We start from the raw sequence: 27,629 nt of genomic DNA on the forward strand, positions 1-27,629 counted from the left end.
CAACAGAGGAGACTGGTATGGAAGCTTACAAAACGTTTGTAGAGGACCGCATCACCGGGAGTAGGCAATTTGTGGGACAAGATGACCAAAGTCAAGCAGAAGACATGGACGTCTGCTGCAAAAGACATTAAATTGAACATAGGGTCATAGGGTCTGAGGACCTTGAAGGCAACCACATTACTCTTTTCCAGACTGCTGGTTATTGCCCGGTCATCTCGAGAGAGTGTCAATTTGGAAGAAGTGATTGGGATGCATGAGCTTGCCTACACCAACAAATTCCTCATGGCACCGGATGGATCTATTCATCCCACTACAGACAAGAGCACAGCATCATCAACTCTCTCAGTCAAAAAATGCTTGCCAAGAACGCTCCATTGCACAGCTGAAGGCAGTGTTAGCACCCTGTAACTTATTCCCTGTAACTTATGTAACTTATGTTAGCACCCTGTAACTTATGTAAGCTTCTGGAAGATCTGGTGGCCAACGACACAGCTCAAGCTTCTGCACAGCCTACCGAGTTTGAAGAGGGATTGGAGACATGTCTTGTAGTTGATGGAATGGGAGTGGTACAGGAGTTGATGGCAGTCAAGAATTTCAGGACTTGCAAAGAGCTTGCAACATCATTCGTCACACTCATCGACTCAAAGGCTCGAGGATATTGTCAATTGCGAGTTATATTTGATAACTACAAGAAGAAAGCATCAATGAAGGAACAGACGAGAGAGCAGCAGAAAGGCAAGGTGAAGGGAACTAAATCCTACATCGTTCAAGACTCAACAGGCATTAAAGACAAAAATATGTTTCTCGCCAGCAGCAGCACACAAAGGATTCGCTAACTCTCTACCTTTCCCATCAGCTCATCCGCTACAGTACTGTCAAGGTTATGACTGCAACACGGCAAGAGGTCTTGACGAATTATGAATGTGAAACAATGACTGGTGTCAGCACACAGGAAGAGACGGACACTCTTATGATTTATCATGCAGTAGAAGTTGCGAGAAACGGGATGAATGTCCACATATATTCACAAGACACAGATGTGCTACTTTTGGCTCTACGAAGAACACCACGACTTGGCAACCATTCTGCGCTAATCATGGGCACAAGCGAAAGACAACGCAACGTCTTCCTACAGCCTATATATGACAAGCTTGGCCCGGAGAAATCAGCAGCTTTGATCAACTGGCATGCTGTGATACGACAGGACATATCCATGGAAAGGAAAAGAAGGGATGCTTTGCAACTTTCCTGACGGCAAGCCCCGCAATTCTGATAGCACTAGCTGGTCTTGGCGAAGGAGATGAACCGTACGCAGAAGTTCTATGTGGCTGTGAAGAGTTTCTTTGCTCTCTTTTCTGTCCACGTAGAGTCCACATTGGGCAAGCAAAGATGCTCAGATGGTTTTTGTTCAAGCAACTCAAAGATGAAGCAGTTGACAAACTGCCATGGACTCAGGGAGCATGGATTGAACATATACGCCATGCCCATGTGCAGGCTAATATCTGGCGCCAGGATATGGTGTTGAACCCAACTTGTCTTGACCCTCTGACCTTGGGGTGGCAAAACCTAGACAAAAAGCTACTGACGGTTCTTTCTCAGTGTTGCAGCTCGTCAGGTGTAACTGTGAGAAATCAAAGTGTTCGAGAAGATGCTCATGCAGAGGAACAATGTGGTCTGCACCGAACTTTGCAAATGTGGTGGGGAAGGAGACATATGTACAAACATCACACCACCAATGATTGGCGAAGATCTAGAAGATGATTGAAACAATGACAATTAGGAACATTTAATCCGTAACGTTGACACTCCTGATTCATACATGTTGTACCTTTAAAAAAATTTATCCATCTTTAAGTTCTATAACCACCCAAATAAATTTATATTGAATTACATGTTCTACATTATTTCTATTAAATGTTTTGGAGGATTGGTGAAGAGTGTTCGAATCATAAATATGTTCTTATTATTGGAATCCTCATATGCCAAAACATATGGTTAGACACCAAAAACATCTTCCCATGTCCATTGGTTCAAACGTTATGGCATTTTACGTAAAAAAAAAAAAGTCTGAAATTTGGTGGCCATCTTTGATTTTTGCTAATTTAGAGTATTTCTAGTGCTCTCATTTTGTTTCCAATGAATTGTTGACCCCTATATATGAGTTTAGATAAAATGGAATAAATATTGTATGACATTTGAATGAATAGTATAGTTAATTGGCAAATATTTTAAAAGAAATTGAGTTTCGGTGGTGGCCATTTTGAAATTCAAAATGGAGGCCCTAAATGTTAATGGCAAAACTGGCACCTTTTTTTTCTTAATCAGTGAAGTTTCTAGATGTGTTTAGACATGAGTGCCAAGAATCTACCCCAATAAATGTTACATAAGCCTATAGACTACTAGGGCTGAGGAAACAGATACCCTAGATTCTGATGACGATCCATACATAAATTATAATGAACCTCTCACAAAACCTCAGATCAGAAAAATAAATTTTAAGGAACTTTTTGACCATTTCAACAGAACAACTCTTACTGTGAACAATGAATTATGTTGATGATTTTAGCAATATGGTTAAAACTGACAATTCCAAATGTACCATAGAAGTGCATAACTCCACCATATGATGCTTCCAGACCTCAGGTATTCTCAGTGATACTTCGTTTTACCAATTCATATATGGTCCATGCTTAACATACATCACTGTTGCTAAGGAAGAGAAAGTCCATAGCAACAATTTTCATGTTTTGTGTTTTTCTTTGTTTTTGGCCATTTCTCTGAAGCACTCAATTTTCAGACTTGGGAACATTCCGTTTTTGCTTCAGGTACACATCTGCAACATATTTAGCATGGTTCAAGGTACTTCCCCCATATGAGGACTACGGAACTCAAACTCGAGGCAACAAAAAAGGCTACAGACCCATGGTCTACAACAAGGGGAAGTCGGTGGCCTCTTTTTTTTTTAACCGCCTCTCCTCTGGTCTCTCTCAGTCCTTTGGCCCTTCCCAACAACTCCAGGATACACACATTCTGTAGGATCACTTTCCAGAGGTTGTGCTGTCCCATTATTTCCTCCAGGGATTCAAGCCCACATCATTTTCACACTCACAGACTCTCCCTCACCTAAACTTCTGACTTGCAGGTTACTATTTCCTCCCATCATCTCTTATGTTCCTTAATTAATTCCTTTGTCCAACAGGGCTGGCACTGGGATGGCCTAGAGGTATGCACACTCACCTCTAAGATGTCTAGCCTGGGTTTGAATCTCGGCCCAACTCTAAACTGTCACGCTGGTGTTTCACAGAGAGGACGATTCATCAATGTGTGCGTCATCCCTTGGATGGACGTTAAACATGCGTCCTATCTACTGCCATTAGTTGGTGAAAGTTACAAATCCCACAGTCTCCTTCGCGAAGAGTAGTAGAGCTATCACCATCACTCTGAACAAATGATCAATTCCTGCCCTAACCTTGGTTGAGTGCCCTAACCCAAACCTAACCTGCCCTGCCAGCCAGTTTGTGGAACTGTCATGGAAAAACTTGGGCCAACCTTTCCTCCAACCAACCCACAAGAATATGAGAATAATTCTGGCTGTTAAAGAAGAAGATAACTCGATTCCCTCTTGTTGTAGTCTGGTCCTGTCCTGTAGTCCAATCCCAGTCGATCGCTGAATTAACGCCAGGGGGGTTGACTCAGCCTGTCATCCTTCCGAGGTCGGCAAATGGAGTACCAGTTCACTGGTAATTCCCTGTGTGTCGCAAGAGTCGACTAACAGGATTGGTGGCAGGAAGGGCATCCGGCCGTAAAACATTGTTTCAAAAAGGGGACCACGGTGCCCGAAAAAGGCCAACCCCTGCTTTGCAGGGGAAAATGGCCTCCAAAGGTGGTTCTTTTTTTTTCCTCTTGTTGTAGTCTACCATTTTTATCGTGTCGAGATTACCCTTCAAGCAAAAGAATGAAAAATATGAATGGTTGTTTTAAGGCCATTTTCCCCGCTAGAGCGGGGGTTAGCCTTGCGGGCCCCATGACAATCATGGTTCCCTGTTTGAGGCAATGTTTTTATGGCCGGATGCCCTTCCTGACGCCAACCCTTGGTCGCCTCTTACGATGCGCAGGGATACGGTGTACCTATTCTAAACCGGGGTACACACCGTGATCATTCATCCCAGCAAGCTGGTACTCAATTAGCCGACCTCGGAAGGATGACAGGCTGAGTCAACCCCCCTGGCGTTAATTCAGCAATCGACCGGGATTCGAACCCAGGATCCTCGGATCCCAAGCCGGCACCCTAACCGCTAAGCCAACACCAGGCTCCTTCAAGCAAAAGATACCACCATTTGCAGAACATTTTTCGAACACGTTTTTAACCATTTCAACATACCATTTATTGCTGACATTTTGTATAAAAAAATATTCCACATGCCCTCCGATATAAATACCTCAAATGCAGTTTGGGTCAATTTATCGTCGGTCCGTTTACCCATTTACCCGATTCGAGTCACCAAGTGCTCGCTCTTTCTTCTCCGTCCTCACACGACTCGTAAAAAGCAAAACTCAAACCGAACTTGCTCTGTGAAAACGTAACGTGTACATAGTATGGTTTAAAACTCCAAAAGAAGGCAAAGGGAAATTGTAAAAAAGAAGTATTTAATAATGCACTATATGGATCATTTTGTTTTGTATTAACTTTTTAAACAATCCGCCGTAAAACACTACTGTAGCTCATGTTTGCGTTGTCTTCTTTGTACGTACAATTATGTCACCAACAACCAACCCCCCCCCCCCCCCCCCCTTGCCTCCTATACCATCCCACCCCCCAGCCTGACTGCACTTTGCAAAATTGGCGGAGGGCGTTACGGAACACCGACTGGCAGTCACGTCCAGTACGTGCAGACGTTTGAAAAAAAACAAAAAAAACAAAAATTATAATTATAATAACAACACGGCGTTTTCACAATAAGCCCAGGAAAGGTACAGACACCTACGAAGCAGGTGAGCAATACGCACCTGCCACGTAAACGCCAGCATGGACGAGCTGCTTTATTGGATGGGGGGAGGGGCAGCGATGTTTGTAAGCAACTCACAAGCATAGTGCACCGGGTGTGCTGCATAGGGGCCAAATGTGCATAGACAAGAGCCAATTGACTTCACAGCAGCTGGAGGAGCCGACGTTGTGGTGACGGGAACGTGCTGTACAACCGGTGTCGATGCGTCATGAGACAGACACTCGCTGCGGCGGCGAGCTCTAATGGAAACACGTGTTTAGAGGTTCATGGAGAAGTCGGGGGAAGCATAAGGAGCCTCTCATCTCCGACAGCCACATCAAACGATCAAGCGGGCACAGCCGGCTTAATGAGCAGCGAAGCCAGACTTCTTCAGGTTGAAATTGGCCCAGTTCACCGTCAGCTTCTGTCGGTTCTGGCGAGCTGAATCGAGGCAGAACCTAGAAAATCCGATACAAAAGATGAAAATAACCACAAGGTAAATAAGTGCAAACATATCAAAGCTATATTCCCTGATATATCAGGATGAATATGAACTGGTCTCTCATCATATAATTAACCCGCCAGCTTGTCAATGGCACAATCTTTACCTCCGCCACCGAAGGTGGATGGAGCTTATGTTTTCACCCCTGTCTGTCTGTGAACAAAATATCTTAAAGATTTGTGGACGGATTCGGATAAAATTTGGCAAAGATGTAGCGTTTGTGACAACGATAGAATTATTAGATTTTGGTGATGATCCGGATTCGGATCCGGCTACTAGAAATTTTAAAAGTGATTCTTCAGCATTGGGAGATCGGGCCAAAAATGATACATAGCAGGATATCTCAAAACCTTATTGACGGATTTGGACGAAACTTGGTGGAGAGGTTGTGCATCTGACAAGGACGATTCGATTAGATTTTGGTGAAGATCTGAATGTGGATTCGCATACGAGAATTATTTAATTTTAAGGGATTCTTCACCATTGGGAGTTGGGGCCAAAAACGACACGTAGCAGGATATCTCAAAAACTTATTGACGGATCTGGACGAAACTTGGTGGAGAGGTTGTGCATCTGACAAGGACGATTCGATTAGATTTTGGTGAAGATCTGAATGTGGATTCGCATACGAGAATTATTTAATTTTTAATGGATTCTTCACCATTGAGAGATAGGATTAAAACTGATACATAGCACGATATCTCAAAAAGTTGTGGACGGACTTGAACAAAACTTGGTGGACAACTTGGTTAGGTGACAAGAACAAGCCGATTAGGTTTTGGTTCAGGTCCAAATCCAGATCCGGCCTTTCAGTGGGATACAAAACATAAACTGTTCAGCCTGGTGGAGGTATGCGCTCTACTGAGAGCCATTCTAGTTTCCTTCTATTTTGGAAACAGTACATTATGTCCCGTAATCACTAGTGTATAATATGCAGGGAACTTTTCAGATAAAATATTCAAGAAAATACCAGTTTATATGTACACCCCACACCCGAAAAATTAACTCCAGCTCAGGACTGGAAATATAGTTTACTCAAAAGTAGTGTTTAGCTGATCTATGGAGACGGCCATTATGACTCCCTCCACAGATCGGCAAAACACTGCTTTTAGACTCAAGATGGTGTTGAATTTGGCATAACGGATGACTTATATGTTGTATGAAACACAATATGGCGAACGGTGTGAATGTTGAATGTACCTAGCAGCACCTACTGACAACACCTAACAACGCTCGCTTTCCATCTGAGCAATAATTTGGCTCATGCCAAACTAGATGTCTCCTTCTGTGGTAAGTCAGCCAAGAATGAACCACACCACAAATATCTTGGAATCACTCTGGATCGCAGCCTGACATGCAGGGAACATCTGAAAAGGGTTTGAGAAAAAACGAAGACGAGACTGAACCTCATACATAGGCTTGCCGACACAAGCTGGGATAGCTGGCACACGCAGCCTTCGCATTTCTACCCTCGCTCGAGTGTATCCCACTGCAGAATGCTGTGCACCTGTCTGGGCTGCGAGCAGTCACACTAATCACCTCCACATGATCGTGAACTCTGCAATGAGGATGGTATCTGGCACACTGAAGTCGACCCCTGTAGCGTGGCTCTCTGTGCCGACTAACATCGCACTCCTCGACATGCACAGGCAAGTACGAACATCCCGAGTGTAGCTTCAGATACAATGCAATGCTGATCTGCCAATCCACAAAGAGCTACTAACCCCTCAAATACTTTGATTGAATTAGGGGGCCTGCATGGCCAATAGTAACGACAAGGAGTTGTGGCAGCAGCAATGGGAAAAGGAATCAGTTCGACATAGCCACCTAATTCAAGATCCCATGAAGGAGCCCCCTGGCTTTGATCGACAGACGCCACTGGAGTGGTATTAACTGACCGCGAACCATACGTGCAAGGACCACTCATCATATGTAAAATTAGAAGCAAACAGAGCCAACACAGTGTGTACATGTGGCCATCAAGATCAAACAGTCCTGCATGTCGTACAGGGCTGTGTGCAGAGGAGATTCAGTGGGTCGTCCTTTGCAGACAGACGACACAGTGCCACTGAAGCTGCAATCAAATGGCTCTCATTACAAGATCTTCCATTATAATCGTCTACAATATCATACAAAAGAAAGAAGAAGTAACTCTCAAGGGCCGACAGGATAGCCTAGGCCTAGAGGTACGCACACTAGCCTCGAAGCTATCTAGTCTGGGTTTGAATCTCAGCTCCGCTATCAACTGTCATCCTGGTGTTTCACAGACAGAGTGATTCATCATTGTGATGCTGTCCCTCGGATGGATATTAAGGCATTAGTCGATGGACATTAAATATCCTGTGTTGTCCTTCTTGAACTTTTCGCGACTTTTCATGGGCAGCATGAACACATTACAAATGATTGTCCTGACCTAGCGAGAGCATTGCATCAGTGGCATAGCCGCATCCTCACCCAAAGATGCAACCACCAGCTACAGGCTGCCTCTGAAAGAAGAAGAATTATCTCTCAAGTCTTTATCAAGTCCTTAGGTTACGGTAATTCTGAAGCACTGTGTTGTGCTACAATGCAAGTGTTAATCCCCAAGCTTATTTTGCTGCAATGGTGGTGTAGATTTTTAAAAGTTTGGATTAAAGGTTTTAAAACCAAACTCATGTATTATAACCAAACAATTTAAATTCTTCATTCAAAATAATTGTTACTGCCGGTGTGTGCCCCGGTTTAGGATAGGTACACCGACCGTATCCCTGCGTGTCGTAAGAGGCGACTAAAGGGTTGGCGTCAGGAAGGGCATCCGGCCATAAAAACATTGCTTCAAAAAGGGAACCATGATGATTGTCATGGGGCCAGCAAGGCTAACCCCCACTCCTCTAGCAGGGGAAATGGCCTTAAAAAAGGGAATATATATCTATTATATTTCAAAATAATTGTTATTCAGAACAAAAAATACACGTTCAATGTTGTACAAGATATCCCACAATGCACTGTATTTTTAAGATGGTGGCACCCAGCAACGAAGGTTGGTCTTGCGTCATTGTGAAAAATCTGGAGAAATAGAACTTTCACTTTAGTTCTCATGGATAATACGCATCCTCAATTGTGATCAGATATTTCTTGGAGATATTTCCATTCGTTAATAATTTGAATGCATAATAATGATTATTGAATTATATCTATTAAGCATGACCCTGAGATGAGAAGGAGCATGTCCAGGAGAGAGGATGTATTTCTTTGTTTTTCCGAAACATCTTGTCTTATTTATGAGGTACAGTCGGTGCTTTCTTGCAGGTTAATCCATCTGTATTTATATATGTTCAGGGTGTTTCATAAAGATTGATACAACTTTGACTTCCTGCCATTTCTTTGTTTTTTGACCGATACCGTTTTCCTTTTCAGGGTTTGGCGGTGTTATCGTGATATTTGTTCCCTGGGATTTCTAGCTCCGTAGCTCAATTATGCCATTGACAGTGGAGCAGAAGACAAAAGTGGTGGCTCTGTGGTATGAGACTAAATCAACAACCACAACAACATTTTCTGGGGGGCAGAACCACCTGAGATCACTGAGAGGTATCTGAAAGGGCCTAAGGTCACATGCTTTTGCACCTTCAATGCCAGATGGGGAATGCTAAGCCCTTACTGGTTTGAGAATGACAACAGCAAGATGGTGACTATCGAGCGCTACCGGGCCGTGCTCCAGAAGTTCCATAATGATCTAGCCCAAAAGATCACCCCAAACCAGCTCAGCATGACCTGGTTTATGCAGGATGGTGCACCCCCGCATACAGCTGGTGACACCATCACTTTCCTACAGCAGCTCTTCAGAAACCGCCTCGTTGCCCTGGGCACCAAGTCAACAGCCAAGTCACCACTCTGTCTACGTCAACCGCCCTGCCACACTGGATGATCTGAAGCAGGAGGTGTCAGACTACCTCCAGGCAGTGCCACATGAGACCTACAGGAAGGTTGGACAGAACTATGGAGTCAGGACCAATGCCTGTCTGATCCGCGGAGGGGCACACATCGAGAACGTCAATTACAAGGATTTTGCGTAAATGCCAATTTCAGACTTTGGCCTCTCACTAACTCGAGCAGTGACTTACTGCAATATCAATCAGTGATAGAAAATGCCATGCCATAAGCTTTCAATAAATGTTTGGTTCACGTTCCTGAGGTTTCTGTTTCTTTGTAAATAAACGTTTAAAGTTGTATCGCTCTTTTTGAAACACATATATATATATACGCGCACGCACACACACACACACACACACACACACACACACACACACACACACACACACACACACACACACACACACACACACACACACACACACACACACAAACAAAACCTGGGTTCATGGATGAGCGAGGCAGCAGAGGGTAAAAAAGCCAACAAACAGTGCAGCAATGGGAGAAATTGTTGGACACAACAAGCAAGGGACCATGACAGAAACTAGGTTTTTTTGTTTTTGTTTTTTTTGACATTGCTCCTCGAGTCGCTATCTCAGTTAAAATACAAGTACCAGTAAGCACACTGCATACTTGTCAAAAGGGCTCACCTTTTAAAGTGTTCAACCTCCCTTTCGGTCTCGTCCATTTCTCTGTTATTCAAGTCAATATCCTTTGGTAGGAATACATCATCTGAAAGCAATCAACAAAGGAAAATAAATAAACAAATACAGCACAGGATAAAAACTAATTTAATTATATAATTGGGATATACAGTCCAAGATCATATACAGTCAAACCTGCCTTAATGACCACCTTTACAGAACGACCACCTGTTCATAGCAGCCACTTTAAACTCCCCCGCAAAGAAAACGTGTGTTAACCTGTTCAGAACAATCACTTGTCTAACGCACCCAGCGACCACCTGATTTGATTCCCTTCGTAAGCTCAAACCTGTACACAACGGTCATCGATTCCATTGTAAATCGGTAAATTCAGTCATCTTTCCATGTATAAAACAGTTTTCACACAAAACACACAAACAAATCTCTTACAGATCTCTGATCGATACCAGAGTCAAGACTGGGTGGTGTAAGGTTAGAGCATCCGCTCTGCATCTGGGAGGTCGACAGTTTGAACTCCGATTGAGTCATACCAAAGACTTTAAAAATAGTATGTGCTGCTCCCTTGCTTGATGCTCGGCATTTAAAAGGGTAGAGCACATACAAAACTCAGTGGCTACGTATTTATTGTTTAATAGTCCTGTGTCGTGCCTTGTTTTGTATGTATACGGGTGTAAGATGTGCGAGTGGCAGCTCCATTACGAGCTGTATATAATATTTAAATATTAAAATAAATAGCACTGCAAAGCGGGCGTAACCCCTCGGCCCATGCATGGTGGAAACCAATTTCAAGATGGCTACCGTGGCGGCCATATTGAAAATCGCAGCACGCCAATTTTCGAAAGGAACCTTCCTCTACTCAACCCCAACCCACACTGCAAAAATGAATTAATCGGACAAGCCGTTCTGCTCGAAATTGACTGAAACCAATTTCAAGATGGCTGCCGTGGCGGCCATATTGAAAATCGCAGCGCGTCCATTTTCGAAAGGAACCTTCCTCGACTCAACCCCAACACACACGGCAAACATGAATTTAATCGGACAAGCCGTTCTGCTCGAAATCGACGGAAACCAAAAGTTGACGGACGCCCGGACGACACCCCTTAGCCCAATTTGGGCTGAGGGGTGAAAATTGTGTTTTGGTGAACGGAACTTCCGAGTTCCATGTATCAATGCATTTGCATTTTCTTGCTCACCAATTATGTACACTCATTCCTATCGTGTACTTTGATCTGGATTGCGTTTTCAATCTTCAAATTCGACACGGTTTTCAGTGTGATACCTGGTCTGTTCAGGACCAGGACCAGCCTACCTGGTCTGTTCAAGCTCCAAGTATGACAGAGTGAGATCTTAATTAATCATTTAAAGAAAATAATTGAAAGAGTAAACTAGAACCAAAGAACAGCACTCGGTGGAGAGCATACTCAATGATAGGCTGGATCTGGATTCGGACCTGAACAAAAATCTAATCGGCTCGTTCTTGTCACCTAACCAACACATCCACCAGGTTTTGTCATGAGTCGTCCACAACTTTCTGAAATATCATGCGATAGTTTTTGGCCCCATCACTCACCGGTGACAAATCAATTAGAAAATTTAAAAATTCTCGTATCCAGATCTGTATTTGGATCTTCCCCGAAATCGAATCAATTCGTCCTTGTCATACACTCAACGTGTGCCGTCCATGACGTTTTGAGATACTGTATCGTGCTATCGGTATTGGCTCTTTCTCTTTATGGTGAAGAATCACGTAAAAAAAAAAAAAAAAAAAAAAAAAAAAAAAAAACTTGTATCCGGATCCGAGTTGGATGAAAAAAGTTCATTTTTACTTTCGTACCATGAACGAGCCTCGCTGATCAGTGCAAGATATCTATGGTGTAAATCTGGCTTAAGTAAAAATGAACTCTTATTTTGGATCCAAAATAAATGAAATTTAACACAAGGATTGTGATGCCAGTACGTTTAAAATTATGCGATTTAAACTCAACGTCTATCTTCTTAAGATAATAAAGAACATCGTATCACCGGACAAGCTTAAACTCTGAGCTGTTAAAACGGCAACGATTTCCAGGATCAAGACGCTCTTTGGGAATCACGTAAGTTTGAATCAAAACAAACAGTTCGTTTTGGATAAAGTAACATGACACTCATGGCAAAAGAATGAGCTAACCTTTTGGAAAGGTTTACAGTATTTTTTTTATAGCATTTTAATGAACTGATGAAATGATTTAATGATTGATGTACATCTGTGCTCGTAATATTTTTAAAAAAGGTTCCCTTATGAATCACGAACCACCAGGAACTGATCCCCCATTTTTCCCAATGAAACATTGCTTCGACATTCACAGCGTTTTTCGGAACGCATCTCTCACAAATGTCGGCGTCCCACAGTATATATAAATAATAACAAGTTTGACTTCAATGTTCCAATACTTATGGGGGACACTGTGTGTGTGTGTGTGTGTGTGTGTGTGTGTGTGTGTGTGTGATTATATATACTAGGGCATGCCCGTACTATATCTATATCTAAAATTATATCCCCCCCTCTATTTACATGAAATGGTTTGGTCCATGAAATGTTTTGGTTCATTCGCAACGCCAAAGCGAACGGCGAACGCTTTACATGAAATGGTTTGGTGCATGAAATGTTTTGGTCCATTCGCAACGCCAAAGCGAACGGCGAACGGCTTGCGAGTACAGTGACAATCCCCCCGGGGTTTTTATTAGTTTTAAAACATAGTTTAACGCCAACATAGCGCCAACATAGTTTGCAAACGTGAAATAAATGAATACGCTCTCAAATGTGCCATCCGAGGCAGAGTGTGTCCGCCACGTTCGGCACACGCGATAGTTCGCTGCTCTCTGATTGGTTGAATCGTTTTTTGGACATAGCTCGGTAAGTAATTGTCCGATTAATATGAAACCTTGAAAAGGCACATCCTCGGGTCCCCAGCAATATACCTGGCAAGTTAAAAGTATATCGGACCCGTGGTTGTCGAGAAACAGCGGTCACAGACAAACGTACAAACGTACAAACAGAGATTACTGGAATTATAGATACTAGGGCATTGCCCGTACTATATCTATATCTAAAATTATATCCCCCCCCCTCTATTTACATGAAATGGTTTGGTCCAAAGCGAACGGCTTCCGGAGTTTGGTAAAGAAATCGCCATCGCGTGCACAAACGCGCAGGAAAGCGAATGAATCGCAAAATCGTTTTTATTAGTTTTAAAACATAGTTTAACGCCAACATAGTTTGCAAACGTGAAATAAATGAATACGCTCTCAAATGTGCCATCCGAGGCAGAGTGTGTCCGCCACGTTCGGCACACGCGATAGTTCGCTGCTCTCTGATTGGTTGAATCGTTTTTTGGACATAGCTCGGTAAGTAATTGTCCGATTAATATGAAACCTTGAAAAGGCACATCCTCGGGTCCCCAGCAATATACCTGGCAAGTTAAAAGTATATCGGACCCGTGGTTGTCGAGAAACAGCGGTCACAGACAAACAGACGTACAAACGTACAAACGTACAGAGATTACTGGAATTATAGATAGATATATATATATATATATATATATATATATATATATATATATATATATATATATATATATATATATATATATATATATATATATCTCAGAGAGTACGGTAGTACTCTCCATGTAGGGATGGCGCAGAAAAAAATGTCGGTCCCATCTGCTACATACAACACCACAGTTGGATTTAAAATATCTTCTTTAAAAACTCACGTAGGCTACATATGAGAGCCTACCTGGTCTGTTCAGGTCATTGTCGAGGTAGGGATCACTTTTCAGTTCTCCAGACCATGGCAAAAGCAAAATAAAGCAAAACAAGCGTTACGCCTCGGTCCCCCCGTCGGTGAAGTGATGTGAGTTGACAAAGTGGAAGACGCAGAAAACATGGAAGAGTCGATAAAATTTGCGAGTGGGTTGGAGAGACACCCACGCACCAGATCAGACGTTAGTAGTTCGTTTATTTTTCAAGATATTCCGCTCACAAGGTTCAGACATACATGGCGGTGGCCATCTTTGATTTTGACGGGGCGACCCAATTTTCAATGGCGTTCTTCCTTATGCCTCGATACACCCACACACCGGATTAGAAGTTATTAGTTCATTTATTTTTCAAGATATTCCGCTCACAATGTTCAGACATTTACTTTTCAAGATATCGTGCTCACAAGGTTTAGATATGGTGACAGCCATCTTGGATTTTGACGTGCGACCTAATTTTCAATAGGGTTCTTCCATATGCCTAGTATTGCACCCACACACCAAATTAGAATTCGGTCCTTCGCTTACTTTTATAAAGATATTGCAGTCCACGTACGCACGCACGCACGGACGGACGGACGGAAGCACGCACGGACGGAGGGTAAAACCACAATCCTCCTTTCGCTCCGCGGTGCGACGGGGGACAAAAACCGGATCGGTCAAACCCGGGATCTTCATCAGACGGCATATTTCCGAGCTGCCTCTATCAATGGCAATGATTCTGCTACCATTCGACAGAGTTTTACTTCCTGCAACATCCTTTGGTATTATAATTCTCGTAGCTTGAAGGGATTCCACGAAAAGTACGGAAAACGACATTCCTATGTAAAAGAATAGGACCGGGGTAGGCGTGGCTATGACTGTCAATCAGCTTGATGGGGGCGGAGCCGCTAGAGACATTTGCCTCAGTGTTGGAATTATGCGTGATAAAGTTATGTGGTATCAAATAATATCAGCAGAAATATCATGTTTCGGGAAATGCCTTGTTTTTCCAGTTACATTTATGAAAATAAAATAATAGCGAGGTACCAGTGCTACACACCGCACACCAGACACGTGATCACGATCCCTCCAGTCGCGGGTCAAGGTAAAAGCAAAGCACGTGATCAATAAACCTTCGAGTCACGGTTTCTCGGCGTCAGATTCGTTACGTCGGCGCATCACTGATGGCGTCGTATAAACAGCCTGATTTGAACAAGGAATCCACAGCAACTGAATCTACTATAAATGGAGGTGTGTGTGTGTCAGTCAACTTTTTCACGTCTATTAATTAATTACGTACTATTTAAATGTACCTTTTAACCCTTTACACTGCTGAGACCCCTTACACCTTGGAAGACCCTTTAACACTTGATCCAAAATACCCCCGAGGACCCAAAAGACCCAGGTGAACCAAAAGTCCCCGAGGACCAAAATCACCCAAAAGTCCCCAAGGACCCAAAAGTCCTTGATGACCCAAAAGACCCAGATCACCCAAAAGTTCACGAGGACCCAAAAGTCCCCAAGGACCCAAAAAGAACCCGATGACCCAAAAGTCCCCGAGGACCTAGATGACCAAAAAGTCCTGATGAACCAAAAGTCCCCGAGTACCCAAAAAACCCAGATGACCCAAAAGTCCCTGAGGACCAAAAATACCCAGATGACCCTGATGACTCAAAAGTCCCCGAATACCCAAAAGTCCCCGAAGATCCAAAAGTCCCCAATTAAAATTTGGTCCAATAGACCAACGGGCCCCCTAGTTTAATAAATATTTGGAAATTAAGTGTTCCTTTCATCTTTGTTTTGGCATACTGCATCGCCTGGAGTGGTCAATGGTCAATTAACTCATATTTAAATATAAAGATCCAAGTTTCTTTATGTCTATGCCCTATTAGTATTACCTAAGGCTACTGGGGTTGGGGATTTGGGAGAGGGAGGTGGAAGCAGGGGGGTGGAGGGGGAACAATGATGTTATTTAAATAAAAAAAATTATGCCAGACACCCTCAGTACGCCACTGGTGAGCACGTCTATAAAGTTTGTGCTACAACATTTGTAAATCAGTAGTAGAACATCATCTACTCAAATATGATAATAATTATTCAGACGGTGTGCATTTCTGAGCTGGGCCTCTCTCAATGGCAATGACTGGAGTTTCACCTGGTGCAGAATCCTTTGTTATAATTTGTTTCTCCAGCTCATTTATAGTTTTATACAGTTAAATATTTACAGATAGTCTCTGAGAATGTGTTCTCTCGTACTCAACCGACGCCATCGTAGTTTGACAAGGCCACGCCCTTCCCCTCCCCACGCTCACTCGATCAACCCTGAACCTTGCTATGCGCATGCGCAGATAAGAAAGCATGTCACGTGTACAGTGTGTTTGACTAACGTCTTTCTGATGATATATAGTGATGTATTTTTGTCTGGCGAGAATCTACTCAAGTAGACTAGACGTATTTATGGAAAAAGGCCATGTATAAGCTTCTAGGTGCATTTTTGGGTAAAAGTTGGGAACCTCACTTTTTAACATAATTAGGATATGCTGAATTCGATTAACCCGGTTCCCAAGCCGAATTTTGAGGGTTCCTCTATTGATTCAGCACGACATATGTTGTTCTCCAAGACTGGTAAACCAGAAGCAATGTCACCGACAAGTGATGCTCTTCATTTCCATTTGATGCGAGTGCACTATCAAGCCATGGTATGGAGAAATGCTCATTGTGCCATACCTGACCTTCCTGCACCTGTGGAAATGGGATGGAAACGTGGTGATTCAGGACTAGAGCCTATTCTGATGTCACCGAGTCCAATCCCAGAAAGTTGCCTCGAGATGATTTGTTGTGCATGCCAGAAACAATGCAAGACTCGACGCTGCAAATGTCGCTATTCAGAGTTGAGGTGCACATCAATGTGTGCCTGACTTTGTTTATGCTAATTAGAAGGTGAAAACCTCAATATTCGGCTTGGGAAACGGGTTAATCGAATTCAGCATACCCTAATTATGTTAAAAAGTGAGGTTCCCAACTTTTACCCAAAAATGCACCAAACATTCACATTTCTCAGAAATCCCTCTCGTCTAAAGTATTACCGAGGTCTTCTGATTTCCCAGAACCAGGATTTGGATACCACAGATAAATGCTTATATCTTGTCTTCATAAAGTTCTTCATTGAAGTTAATTTTACAAAACTATTATTATCAGAGAGTGCGTTGGCACTGTTGACTCTACGTACCAACAACGTCAGGATGACGCGGATAAAAAATGTCGGCCCCACCCACTGATACAAAACAAAGGTTGGAGTATCTTTTAGTTCTCTCATAGTAGTTTATCGAGGACATTTGCATTTCGAGTGTATAATAAGTTTTATTGACACTTGAAGTGAACAAAACAGTAAAACCCACGAGAGTGTCTTTCACGTGTCCGGCCGTGCAGGAATTCCTCGAGAGGCTCCGCCCCTCCCCTCTGTCCCCGCCCTATTGGTTAGAGGGAAACCACACCAGTTATTTTGGGCATTTCTACGTGCAGGTCCTTGTGTGGCCTGAGGCTGGATGAAGACATTACTCTTTGAGAAACGAGCAATAAGACAGAGCTGCAAGATACAGTCAGGGTTACGTAAGACAATATAGGAACACATGCACTGTTTGACATTGCTGACTAAGATATCTTGGCACTTTTGCTCCAAGATTGGGTATCCTCTGAGTACCATATACCATTGTTTTATTCCACATTGTTAAAAATTACAGTGAATAAAAAAATGTGTGCTAAATTAAAAAGGCAATGTAGGGATGACAAACTAGTCTAAAAAAGATCCTAAACAAGATAGGGATGATGTTGGTTTAGAGAGTAGCTAACAGTATTCCCATCACAACAATCCCTACATCACTGCCTCCAGACTATTGTCTAGGGCTTGGCCTAGCTCGAAGTATTAGAAGCTCCTATATTTCATTTCTGCATAAGTATAAGAAGCTCCAATATAATTTCAGGGACTTCTTGCAGCTTCAGTTGTCTTTCCTACTTTTCTTTATATATATATATATATGTTCACACAATGAACCCCCTAACTTGACTAGGAAGCAAGGCACAGATTGAGTCTCATCCCAGCAATTGCTGCACAACCTGTTAACAAGTGTCACCTGCCACATTGTCTCTGCTCTGCTCATCAAGAATTAGGAGGTTTGCAGTCAAGAACATTAAATTTAACAAAGGAAGCACACTAACCCTATGACATGACGCTGACGTCATGTACATAAATTATACCAACACATCACCTCCAAACTAGGAGGCATCCGTGTGGTACTCAAGTCTTTGCAGACTGAGATTAAAGCTCTATGGTCACAAATAGACAAAGGCAGAGATGTAGATCTAGATTTCGCCATCATTATGGGCTCATCAGGACAACATAATGTGAATCATTTATTTGTGACCAATCTAAGCCGTTAATATACACAGACTGAACCCCCTAACTTGACTAGGAAGCAAGGCACAGATTGAGTCTTACCCCAGCAATTGCTGCACAACCTGTTAGCAACAAGTGTTGCCTTTCGGGTTCGTGTGCTTCCTTTGTTAAATTCAATGTTCCTGAGTGCAAACCTCCTAATTGTTGATGAGCAGGACAGAGACAACGTGTCAGCGTGGCAGGCGACACTTCCACTTATGTTTATGCTGTGTTTCATTTATCATGTGAACGTACATTGTTATAATCACCAGTAAATTGTGTCACAGTGATAGTTATATTGTGTGTGTGTGTGTGTGTGTGTGTGTGTGTGTGTGTGTGTTCTGTTTTTATTCTTGTATGTGTTTTTGACAAATCTCAAAGTAAAACAAACAAACACCTCGATCACAAGGTAGCTGAGCCTAATCTATGAAGTGGTATCGAGTTATACAAACATTTTCAACAGACACGCTCTTCCTCCAGTCAATGTTAAAGACCCTCCACAGCAAAACCTAACTAGAGAGTTCATAGAACACGATGCCCCATGCAGTTACTTCAATTTTAATAAAATAATGATTTTAACAGCCGTTTAAAAAAAAATCCAAAACTTTAGTGCTGTTGAAGTAGTCCAGAAGCATTCCTGACCATCGCCCTTATACACCACTCCATTGAACCTTTATTAATTTTTTTAATTGAAGTACCACAAAACTGGAGGTTCCTGGAAGTATTATGATGGTGATTTGTGTTATACAGTGTTCAAATGTAAAATTGAACTTGAAAGAAGGTTTAAAGGCATATCGATAAAACAAATTCCAGGTTTTACCAGTTTTTACTCCAGCATTTATTACATCCCCCTATCTAACACAAAACATTAGTTATTTGTGCCTGTCATACGTGTCAATTATGACGTCCTTAAAAAAAGGAAGTTTCCTGTTTGGAATGATTTTTTATTTTGTTTTACTGCCAGGCAGGCAGACAGAGTAAAAATATTATCTCACTGCTTTCTGCACATGTGCGATCGGGACAAATTTAGAGACAAATGACTTAAATGAAAGATTCGTCTTCCTATTCATGTTCCGATTCATGTTCAAAATATAACATTTGATACAAGTCGTTCCTCCATCCCAAACTGAAAAGACAGACAGACGGCAATGAACCAATTGCTTAACCCGTTTTTCGCTTCGTGTGTGCAGGCTAACTACATAGTGAAGCAGCCTGAGAGAGAAGCTCCTTACCGATAGAGCTGTTTTGCCTTTCTGCCTTCTTCTTCTTGCTTTTTTTGCTTTTGCCCTTGGGCAAAGATTCAGCAAAGATCCCACACTCGAACTCCGGTGACCCAGATTGATCCGTAGTGGAATCCCACTCGCTAATGCCATTCGTCACGGGTATACAGAGCTCTTGGATAGAAATGCCAACTTGTGGGTCTACGTTCACATTGCTGTTCACCGAAGGCGCACTGCTCTTCGTATACACCTTCTGTGCCGCTCCATCCACTCGGGACTCCACCTTGGCCCATGTGTTGTTGGTGCTACCGGAAGCAAATGTTCGACAATTATTGATGTGCTGCGATGTCGTACTGGCCTTGCTTCCAGTATGCATCGTGCTTGCTTTGTGATAGAAGTCACCTCTGCTGCAACTTGGGATCTTGCCGTTAAGGACTGGAGTGTCGCCGATTGGTTTGGCCTTTCCCCGCCAAATTTCCTGCATCCGCATTTTAGTCGGTGCATTCTCAGAGCCAACTTTTGTCTTGGCTGCAGGCCATTCAGTAACAATGTGACTGGTCTGCTGCTCAGGAGAAGCCCCTGCACATATCAATGGTAAAACCTCATCATTCTTTGGGTTGATGTGTGACCATTCAGAAACTGACCTATGTTTAGCACGAACCGATTCGTGTTTTTTATCAATGGAATGCTGGATGGGGCCCATCTGAACACTGTTATATTGTTCACGATTATGTTCCACCCTCTGCTGAGAATCCATTTCACTCTCTGGTGCAGAATAAGTTGACACATTTGGCTGTCCTATTGCCTTCTGTGTCCTTCGCTGCTCTCCATTTTGGATGCATTTGTGAATCTCCAGCTGTGGCTCTTCCACATCCTGCTTACACTGCCTTTTCTTTTCTTCTGCACACCATGTAACAGTCGGTTCTGGGAGCTTCTCCTTTTTTCTATTTGTTTGGCCCCCTCCCGTACCTTGCTTACCTGGCTGTTTCTGTTCTTGTACAGCTGCCTTACTGACTTCCTGGCTGTTTTGCTTCACACCAATTGCCTGTGGAGTAGCTGCTTTTCTTTCATCTTTCCCATAAACCCTTTCGGTCATGCTTGTTGGGCTTTCATTTTGCACCTGTAACTTTCCCGTCCCATCAAGGAGTATTCCAGAAGTTTCGCAATCATCATCCCCACCCGCCTGTGCTCCGACTCGCTCCTTCCCTCCTTTTGTGCATTTGCCACTAGCCCTTGTCGTGCCATTGTGCCGCTGTGACAACCCATTCAGCTGGTTCAGTGGAGTGCTTGATTGCTGCACCATTTGTTGGGATTTATCTTCTGGCTGAGCTTTTGGCTTTTCCTCCTCCTCTCGTGTTACAGCTTCTTGCTTGGCCTTCTCCATCTGCATTAGGGGAACAAGAAAAATTGTGTTCACACAATCATTGATAAAAATCAACGATTCGCCAAAACTACAAGTAACTGACTGAGTGCTGGTGAGAAATAGCAATGGAGAGGCATTAAAGGGCCAAGTAGAGATGCATGCTGAAATTAAATGCAATGCATGCATTCATTAGTTAAGTAAAAAATAAAACCGAGATATTTTGCTGATGTGTCATCTGGGAATTATTTGTGCATTAAACTAGAACGGCACTCTTCGACTTCGCAACGTAGATCGATATGCCAACATTATTACATCATTATACAAGTACCAAGTTGGACTTAAATCTCTTCAGCTGTTCTCAAGTATCGCTTTTTTTTTTTTTAACTGAAATGACATCTGACCTTTGATGCCAAAATCTAAACAGTTCATCTTTTCATCATAATATATATTTGTACCAAGTTTGGTCAAAATCCCATCACTGGTTCACAAGTTAGCACAGTAACGGAATTTTTACCTGACGGGACCTCTGACCTTTGACCTTTTGACTCCAAAATCTAATCGGCTCATCATTACATCATTATACATACCTGTACCAAGTTTGACTTGGTCTCCTTCAGCCGTTCTTAAGTTTATTGCAGTTACAAAAACCTATTACAGACTGCGACCTTTGACCTCTTGACCCCAAAATCTAATCAGTTCATCTTTGCATTATAATATATAATTATACCGAGTTTGGTGAAAATCCCATGACTGGTTCACAAGAACGCTCAGTAACAGATTTTGTACTGAATGGACGTCTGGCATTTGACCTTTGACCTCTTGATGCCAAAATATAATCAATTCATCTTTATATCATTATTCATACGTGTACCAAGTTTGACTTTGATCCCTTTGGCCGTTCTCAAGTTATAAACCTATTACAGACGATTACTTTTGACCTCTTGACCCCAAAATTAAATCAGTTAATCGTTGCATCATAATACATACGTGTACCAACTTTGGTCAAAATCCCATCACTGGTTCACAGGTTATCATGGTAACAGGATTTTTACCTAACATGACCTCTGACCTTTGACCTCGTGACCCCAAAATCTAATCAGTTCATCTTTACCTCATTATACATACCTGCACCATTTTGACCAAGATCCCTTTAGTCGTTCTCAAGTAATCGCAGAAACAAGAATCCATCATAAACAGACAGAAGGACAGACGGACGGACAACCCAAAAACATAATGCCTCCGGCGACTTCGTCGGTGGAGGCATAAAAAAAAGTTAAAGAGGGCATTATAAAGGGAAAAAGAGAGCAATAGCTACATGGCTTGGTTAATTTGCAGATGTTATGATTCAAGTGAAACATGACTTATTGGGAATGCCATCGGGTACACATAGCCCTAATTCCATGGCATTTTCGTGCTGCCCAAGCAAATAATTTGGAAAGATTATAGGCACACAATGGCCAAGTATTTTCAAAAGACATGTCATCAATATATTGCAAATGAGAAGGCCATGTGTACTTCCTCATCTGAAGGATAATAATGCTAAGAATGGCATTTATTTCTAATGAAGTTCAACTCTGTTAGAAACTGAGCCCAGACAAAACAGCGAAATAGCAAGCACACTGCCAACTGGGCTATCGTGCTGCCTCTAATAAATACTTCGATAGAATACACATAAAGCAGACTAAATTCATATTTCACATAAACTGGGTAATGTCTGAATAACAGAGATCTGTAATCTGGTGGTGAAAGAAGGCCGCATTCCAGTGGTTTGGGAACTGAGTACCCTCGACCCTCGTCCCTCTATACAAGGGGAAAGGTGACCCTCTGGACTGTGGCTCGTATAGAGCGATAAAGTTATTAGAGCAATGGAATGAAGGTATTGGAAAGGGTGTTGGAGAGGAGGATAAGGAAGAAGGTGAAGATCGACGAAATGCAGTTAGGATTTATGCCAGGAAGAGGAACGACCACTACTATTTGTAGCTGTGATGGAGGTGCTGGCTTTACCGTGGGAGTTGTTGTATGCAGATGATCTGGTGTTAACTGCGGAGAGTATGAATGGATTGAAGGAGAAGATGAACAAGTGGAAAGAATGTATGGAGGCAAAAGGTCTGAAGGTGAATATCGGAAAGACGAAGGTGATGGCAAGTGGTAAAGCATGTGGTGAGGTGGACAGAACTGGGAAGTGGCCGTGTGCTGTGTGCAGAAAGGGTGTCGGAGTGAATTCCATTCAATGTACAATGTGCGCTGAGTGGGTTCATCAAAAATGTAGTGGTTTGAGAGGGTCATTAACCAGTGTGGCAGCTACATTCAAGTGTAAGGTGTGCACAGAGTGAGCTGCAGATGGAGGAAATGTTGAGTTGTATCTTGGAGACGGCATGAAGCTGGAAGGTGTGAAAACATTTTGTTACCTAGGAGACATGCTGAATGGACAAGGTGGATCAGACTCGGTGACGGTTGCTGGAGTGAGATGTGCAGGGAAGAAGTTTCGGGAACTGAGTGGCATGCTGACGAGGAGGGGAGTGTCGTTGAAGCTGAAGGGATAGGTGTGTGCTGCATGTGTGAGAAGTGTTATGATTTATGGGAGCGAAACATGGGTAATGAATGTAGAGCAGCAACGAAGGCTGGAAAGGGTGGAAATGCGAATGGTTCGGTGGATGTGCGGAGTATCGTTGAGAGAGAGGAAGACAAATGATGAATTGCGAAAGATGATGGGAATAGAGCCTGTGATGGATACTGTGAAGAGAAACAGGTTGAGATGGTTTGGTCATGTGTAGAGGAAGGATGAAAGTGACTGGTTGAGAAGAGTGATGGAAATGAATGTAGAAGGAAGTAGAGGACGGGGACGACCGAGAAAGACTTGGCTAAAGGTGGTGGAAGAAACAAATGCAGGCAAGGGGGTTAACAAGGGGAGATGTAGGAAATAGGGCAAAATGGAGAAGATTGTCATGGGGCCCCGCTCTAGCAGGGAAAATGGCCTTAAAATGCCTGTTGTTGTTTGTTGTATAAGCTGGGTAATGTCATGATGCTGCAATTAAAAGCTGAGATTCAATACAAATCTTTTATTAGAATTGTGAGTGTTTGTCGTTGAGCACCGAGGCCTCTACACTCTTTGGGTAGATCAAAGCAAGCGTAACAAGTAAATACCAACTTGTGTGTGAAATATTGAGAAACTTTATGCCTTAATTTCAAGGGGAGATAAATCTAGTCATTCAATATGGCAAACCATCAGCGTCTTATGTTGCTCCCTTACGTTCCCATAAAGCTATCTAGAATAAATCTTATGACTCTTGCTATTCTGCCCCCTCTGTCTGTTATTAGCTTTCCCCACTCATGCTCATAAGTGTTTTCTGCTTGTTCCTTGTTCCATGTCCAACTGCACCCTCCTCTTCCTCCGAGGTGTTGCGTATTTTTCATCCCTTTACAAATTTGCTTGTGGGTGTAGCTAACCTTGCGTTGTTTGTGCCTCGCCCGCTTGGCTGCTCGGTTGTTGCTGCTGGCCTTGGGCTCCGTGCTGCTGTTTATGAAATTGAGAAGCTCCTCCACCTTTCGAGGATCCTCCTTGTCTCGGATCGCTGGTATGCTTTCTTTCTTCGGCCGATCTTCGCGCCTCTTCGTCAACCGTAGGCGTAGCTTCTCACGCATCTCTGTGTACTTTTTGCTTGTCGGAGCAACAGGGGGCTGTTCAGCAAATAAAATCAACCATTTAAAGCCTTGGCCGGGTTACTATACACCAAATATCAATTTAGTTCTTTCAAAACATACAACAATTTCAACTTCTCAATGCAGTCATTTTATTTGCCAATTCCCAAATCAAACACAGGATTTTGAAAGTTTGGCACCACCAGATATTTCACCCCCAGTCAAAATTCCATGCTTACCCCTCCATGGCCAAAAAACTCGCAGTAGCAGCAATCACAGTATTTGCCATCTCGCTGGTTTGTAGATGTAGACGTACTCGAGCTCTCATCGGAACAGCTGTCCTCATCCAGACTCTCCTCCATGCCACAAGGCATGCCCTCTTCACCACCGTGGCAAATGCCACCACTGCCACAAACAGCAATCGGAACATAATCTGTGGGTTCATAAATCTGTCGATAATGATCATATTGTCTCCAAATCAGTGTGTGATGACACCAAAATCTGCTAGATAGACTAAGCTGTTGGTCCAAGCTCAATCGCACTCACCTGCAGGGACCAGTCCCATCGCCTCCCCGGAAGCCTTCCAGCCTCCCATGTGCCTTGTCACTAGGAAGGCCTAAGGAAGTACCACCCGCCTTTGGTGAGCAACTGTGGCTGAGCATTTTGGAAGGAGCAGGAATTGTGGATGGGATTGCAGGGAAGGCCTGATGTCGAGGCCCATTTGAGGAAGAATCAGTCTTTGATGGAGATGTGTGTACAGAGGATGTGGTGGGTTCGTGGAAGGTTGGGGGTTTGGACTCGTTTGGAACTGAAGCGGCCATGCTTGGAGATGGTAGGCTGGCCCCAGGATGACTCCCTGTCTGGGCTGGCTTTGGCGAAGATGTGCTGGAGATGCACGTCAAACTGCTGTGATGAACACTGTGTCCCATTTCATCTGAAACACAAGTCCATCAAATGCCCCAAAAAGGTTAATTAATCGTGTTTATGATGGCCGTACTGCCTAAATAATGATTTATTGATGCTGTAGAATTGGCAAGGTATTGGGCATTAGACATTTATCAGCAAAACGTAAAAATACAAAGGCTGCCAAATGTGTGCTGCAGGCAGCCTGTTAGCTCATTTGATTCTGCTTATTTGAGAGGCTTGCTTCACCTGCCTTTTTGTCATCACCCTCCAGGTTTCACAACGGCAAATAGTTGCATCAGTTCTTTACAATGAGGCATGCTTCAATTTTTTTTCCGCGGAGCGGTTTCTGAGATTATATAGGTCCAAGGTTTTTCGGTTTTTCCAAGATGGCATCCATACTATGTGATCTATGACATCAAAATTATCACAAAAAAAATTAAACTAGTAAATGCATCCTTTGGTGAAATTTTTGTGTCAACAACACCAACGATTGCCGAGAAAATGATTAAACAAATTTAAACAAGATGTCGTCCGTACCACGCGACCGATGAAATCATAATCATTCGAAAATTCTACACGAGTAGACGCGTACTCTGGTGAAAACCGCGTAAATCGCACCAACGATTGCCAAAAAAATGAATAAGTGATTTTAAACAAGCTGGTTCCCGTACCACATGACCTATGATGTCATAAGTGTCGCTAAAAAATGCTACATGAATAGACGCATACTATGGTAAAAAAAAATTGTGGCAATCGGATCAATGGTTGCCAAGAAACTTACTTCCTTTTCCCCTTTTTAAAAAATTATGACATATGTACGACTTACGCACCCGATTGCTTAACCTCGCTTTTCGCTTAGCGAGTGCAGGTTAACTGGAGCAGCACTCAGTTGAGCACATACCTCTGCCAGGCTGAATAGTTTACGTTTTGTATCCAACTCATAGGACGGATCTGGAGCCAGATCTCCAAAATCTAACCAGCTTGTTCTTGTCACATACCTAATTCATCCACCAACTTTCTTCTGAATCCGCCAATAACGTTTTGAGATGTCATGCTATACTGTATATCGTTTTGGCCCCATATCTCAATGGTGAAGAATCACTTTAAAAATTCTCGTATCTGGATCCGGATCTTCACCAAAATCGAATCGATTTGTCCTTGTCACACACCCAACCTGTACACCAAATGTCGTCTGAATCTGTCAGCAACTTTTTGAGATATTGTGCTGCAATTGTTTTTGGCCTTATATCTCAATAGCAAAGAATCATTTTTAAAAAATTCTAATAACCAGATCCAGATTTTCACCAAAATCTCACTATTTAGTCAGGCAAACAAAGAAACACTTAAAATAATTTGTGGTTGAATTCAGTGACTTGACATGCAAATCCTCTTCAAATTTCAAGTTAAATGGATGAAAATTGAGGATTTTAGAAATTTGACAAAGTTGGTGACCTTTGGCCCGTGTGGACATTTTGACCTCAAAATCGATATGTTTCCTCCTTGTAACCAACTCCACCATTTAGTGACGTTTTGTGAAGATCGGTTTAAAATTGTGACCTGTAGGCAATTGACATACAGAAAAAACAGACAGACATACGTGACCAACCAACATACGTGAAAAATCTTTGATTTTCGCAAGAAACAGGCAAACAGGGGTGAATACATAACCTCTACCCACCTATGTGGCCCCAACTCAAAAGTTTTCAAAACCAACAATTATAAGCACAGCACCAAGTAAAGAGACTACCAAATGTGGCTTGTCACCCGCATAATCTGGTGTGATGAATGGGATAATCCACAACACCCCAAACATGATGATTCAAACAGTTTTTAATCCATACTTAGGTTGCAACTTTTTACAGCCAACAGCACGTCTGCCCGCTCATTGAGGTGAGAAACTGGGTCTGTAGTTCTATCGACTCAGCAGGACACTTACAGGCAGCAACCACCACAAAATCAACCTGTAAATCCAAAATAACCAATTTTAAATGAACAAAACTCCTGCTACAATGTCTTTCTAGGGGCAATTTAAATCGCCTCGTTACATAGACCAATCAGCAAGCAATGAAAGACCATCGATATATCATACATCAGCAAGCTGATGAGTTTACAGACCCACCCATTTTACGAGCTCCTTCATTAATCAAATATTACATTCAACTACAAAATTACCAAAAAGAAACAGAGAGGAAGGAATCTGAGGTTAACGCTGTTACCTGCATCATG

General features: G+C 42.7%; 1 protein-coding gene across 5 annotated transcripts in view; it reads right to left on the minus strand.

The window, feature by feature from the left end:
* Window positions 1-4,628: 4,628 nt before the first annotated feature.
* The window catches only part of FAM193A (family with sequence similarity 193 member A), an 85,891-nt gene continuing 62,890 nt past the window's right edge, over window positions 4,629-27,629 (minus strand). For 3 of the 5 annotated variants that reach the window (XM_078772309.1, XM_078772311.1, XM_078772313.1), the window contains 7 exons: window positions 25,044-25,431; window positions 24,737-24,902; window positions 24,306-24,536; window positions 19,508-20,879; window positions 17,242-17,313; window positions 10,047-10,128; window positions 4,629-5,443 (listed from right to left, as the gene is read on the minus strand). In XM_078772309.1, coding sequence (XP_078628435.1) covers window positions 5,350-5,443; window positions 10,047-10,128; window positions 17,242-17,313; window positions 19,508-20,879; window positions 24,306-24,536; window positions 24,737-24,902; window positions 25,044-25,431 — 2,405 coding nt within the window. In that variant the 3' untranslated portion in view covers window positions 4,629-5,349. Of the gene's footprint in view, window positions 5,444-10,042; window positions 10,129-17,241; window positions 17,314-19,507; window positions 20,880-24,305; window positions 24,537-24,736; window positions 24,903-25,043; window positions 25,432-27,629 lie in introns of those variants that run through there. The other 2 variants (XM_078772310.1, XM_078772312.1) reach the window with 2 other exon arrangements.

This window comes from Myxine glutinosa, chromosome 2, assembly GCF_964187855.1.
Source record: "Myxine glutinosa chromosome 2, kmMyxGlut1.1, whole genome shotgun sequence".
Taxonomy (NCBI): Eukaryota; Metazoa; Chordata; class Myxini; order Myxiniformes; family Myxinidae; genus Myxine; species Myxine glutinosa.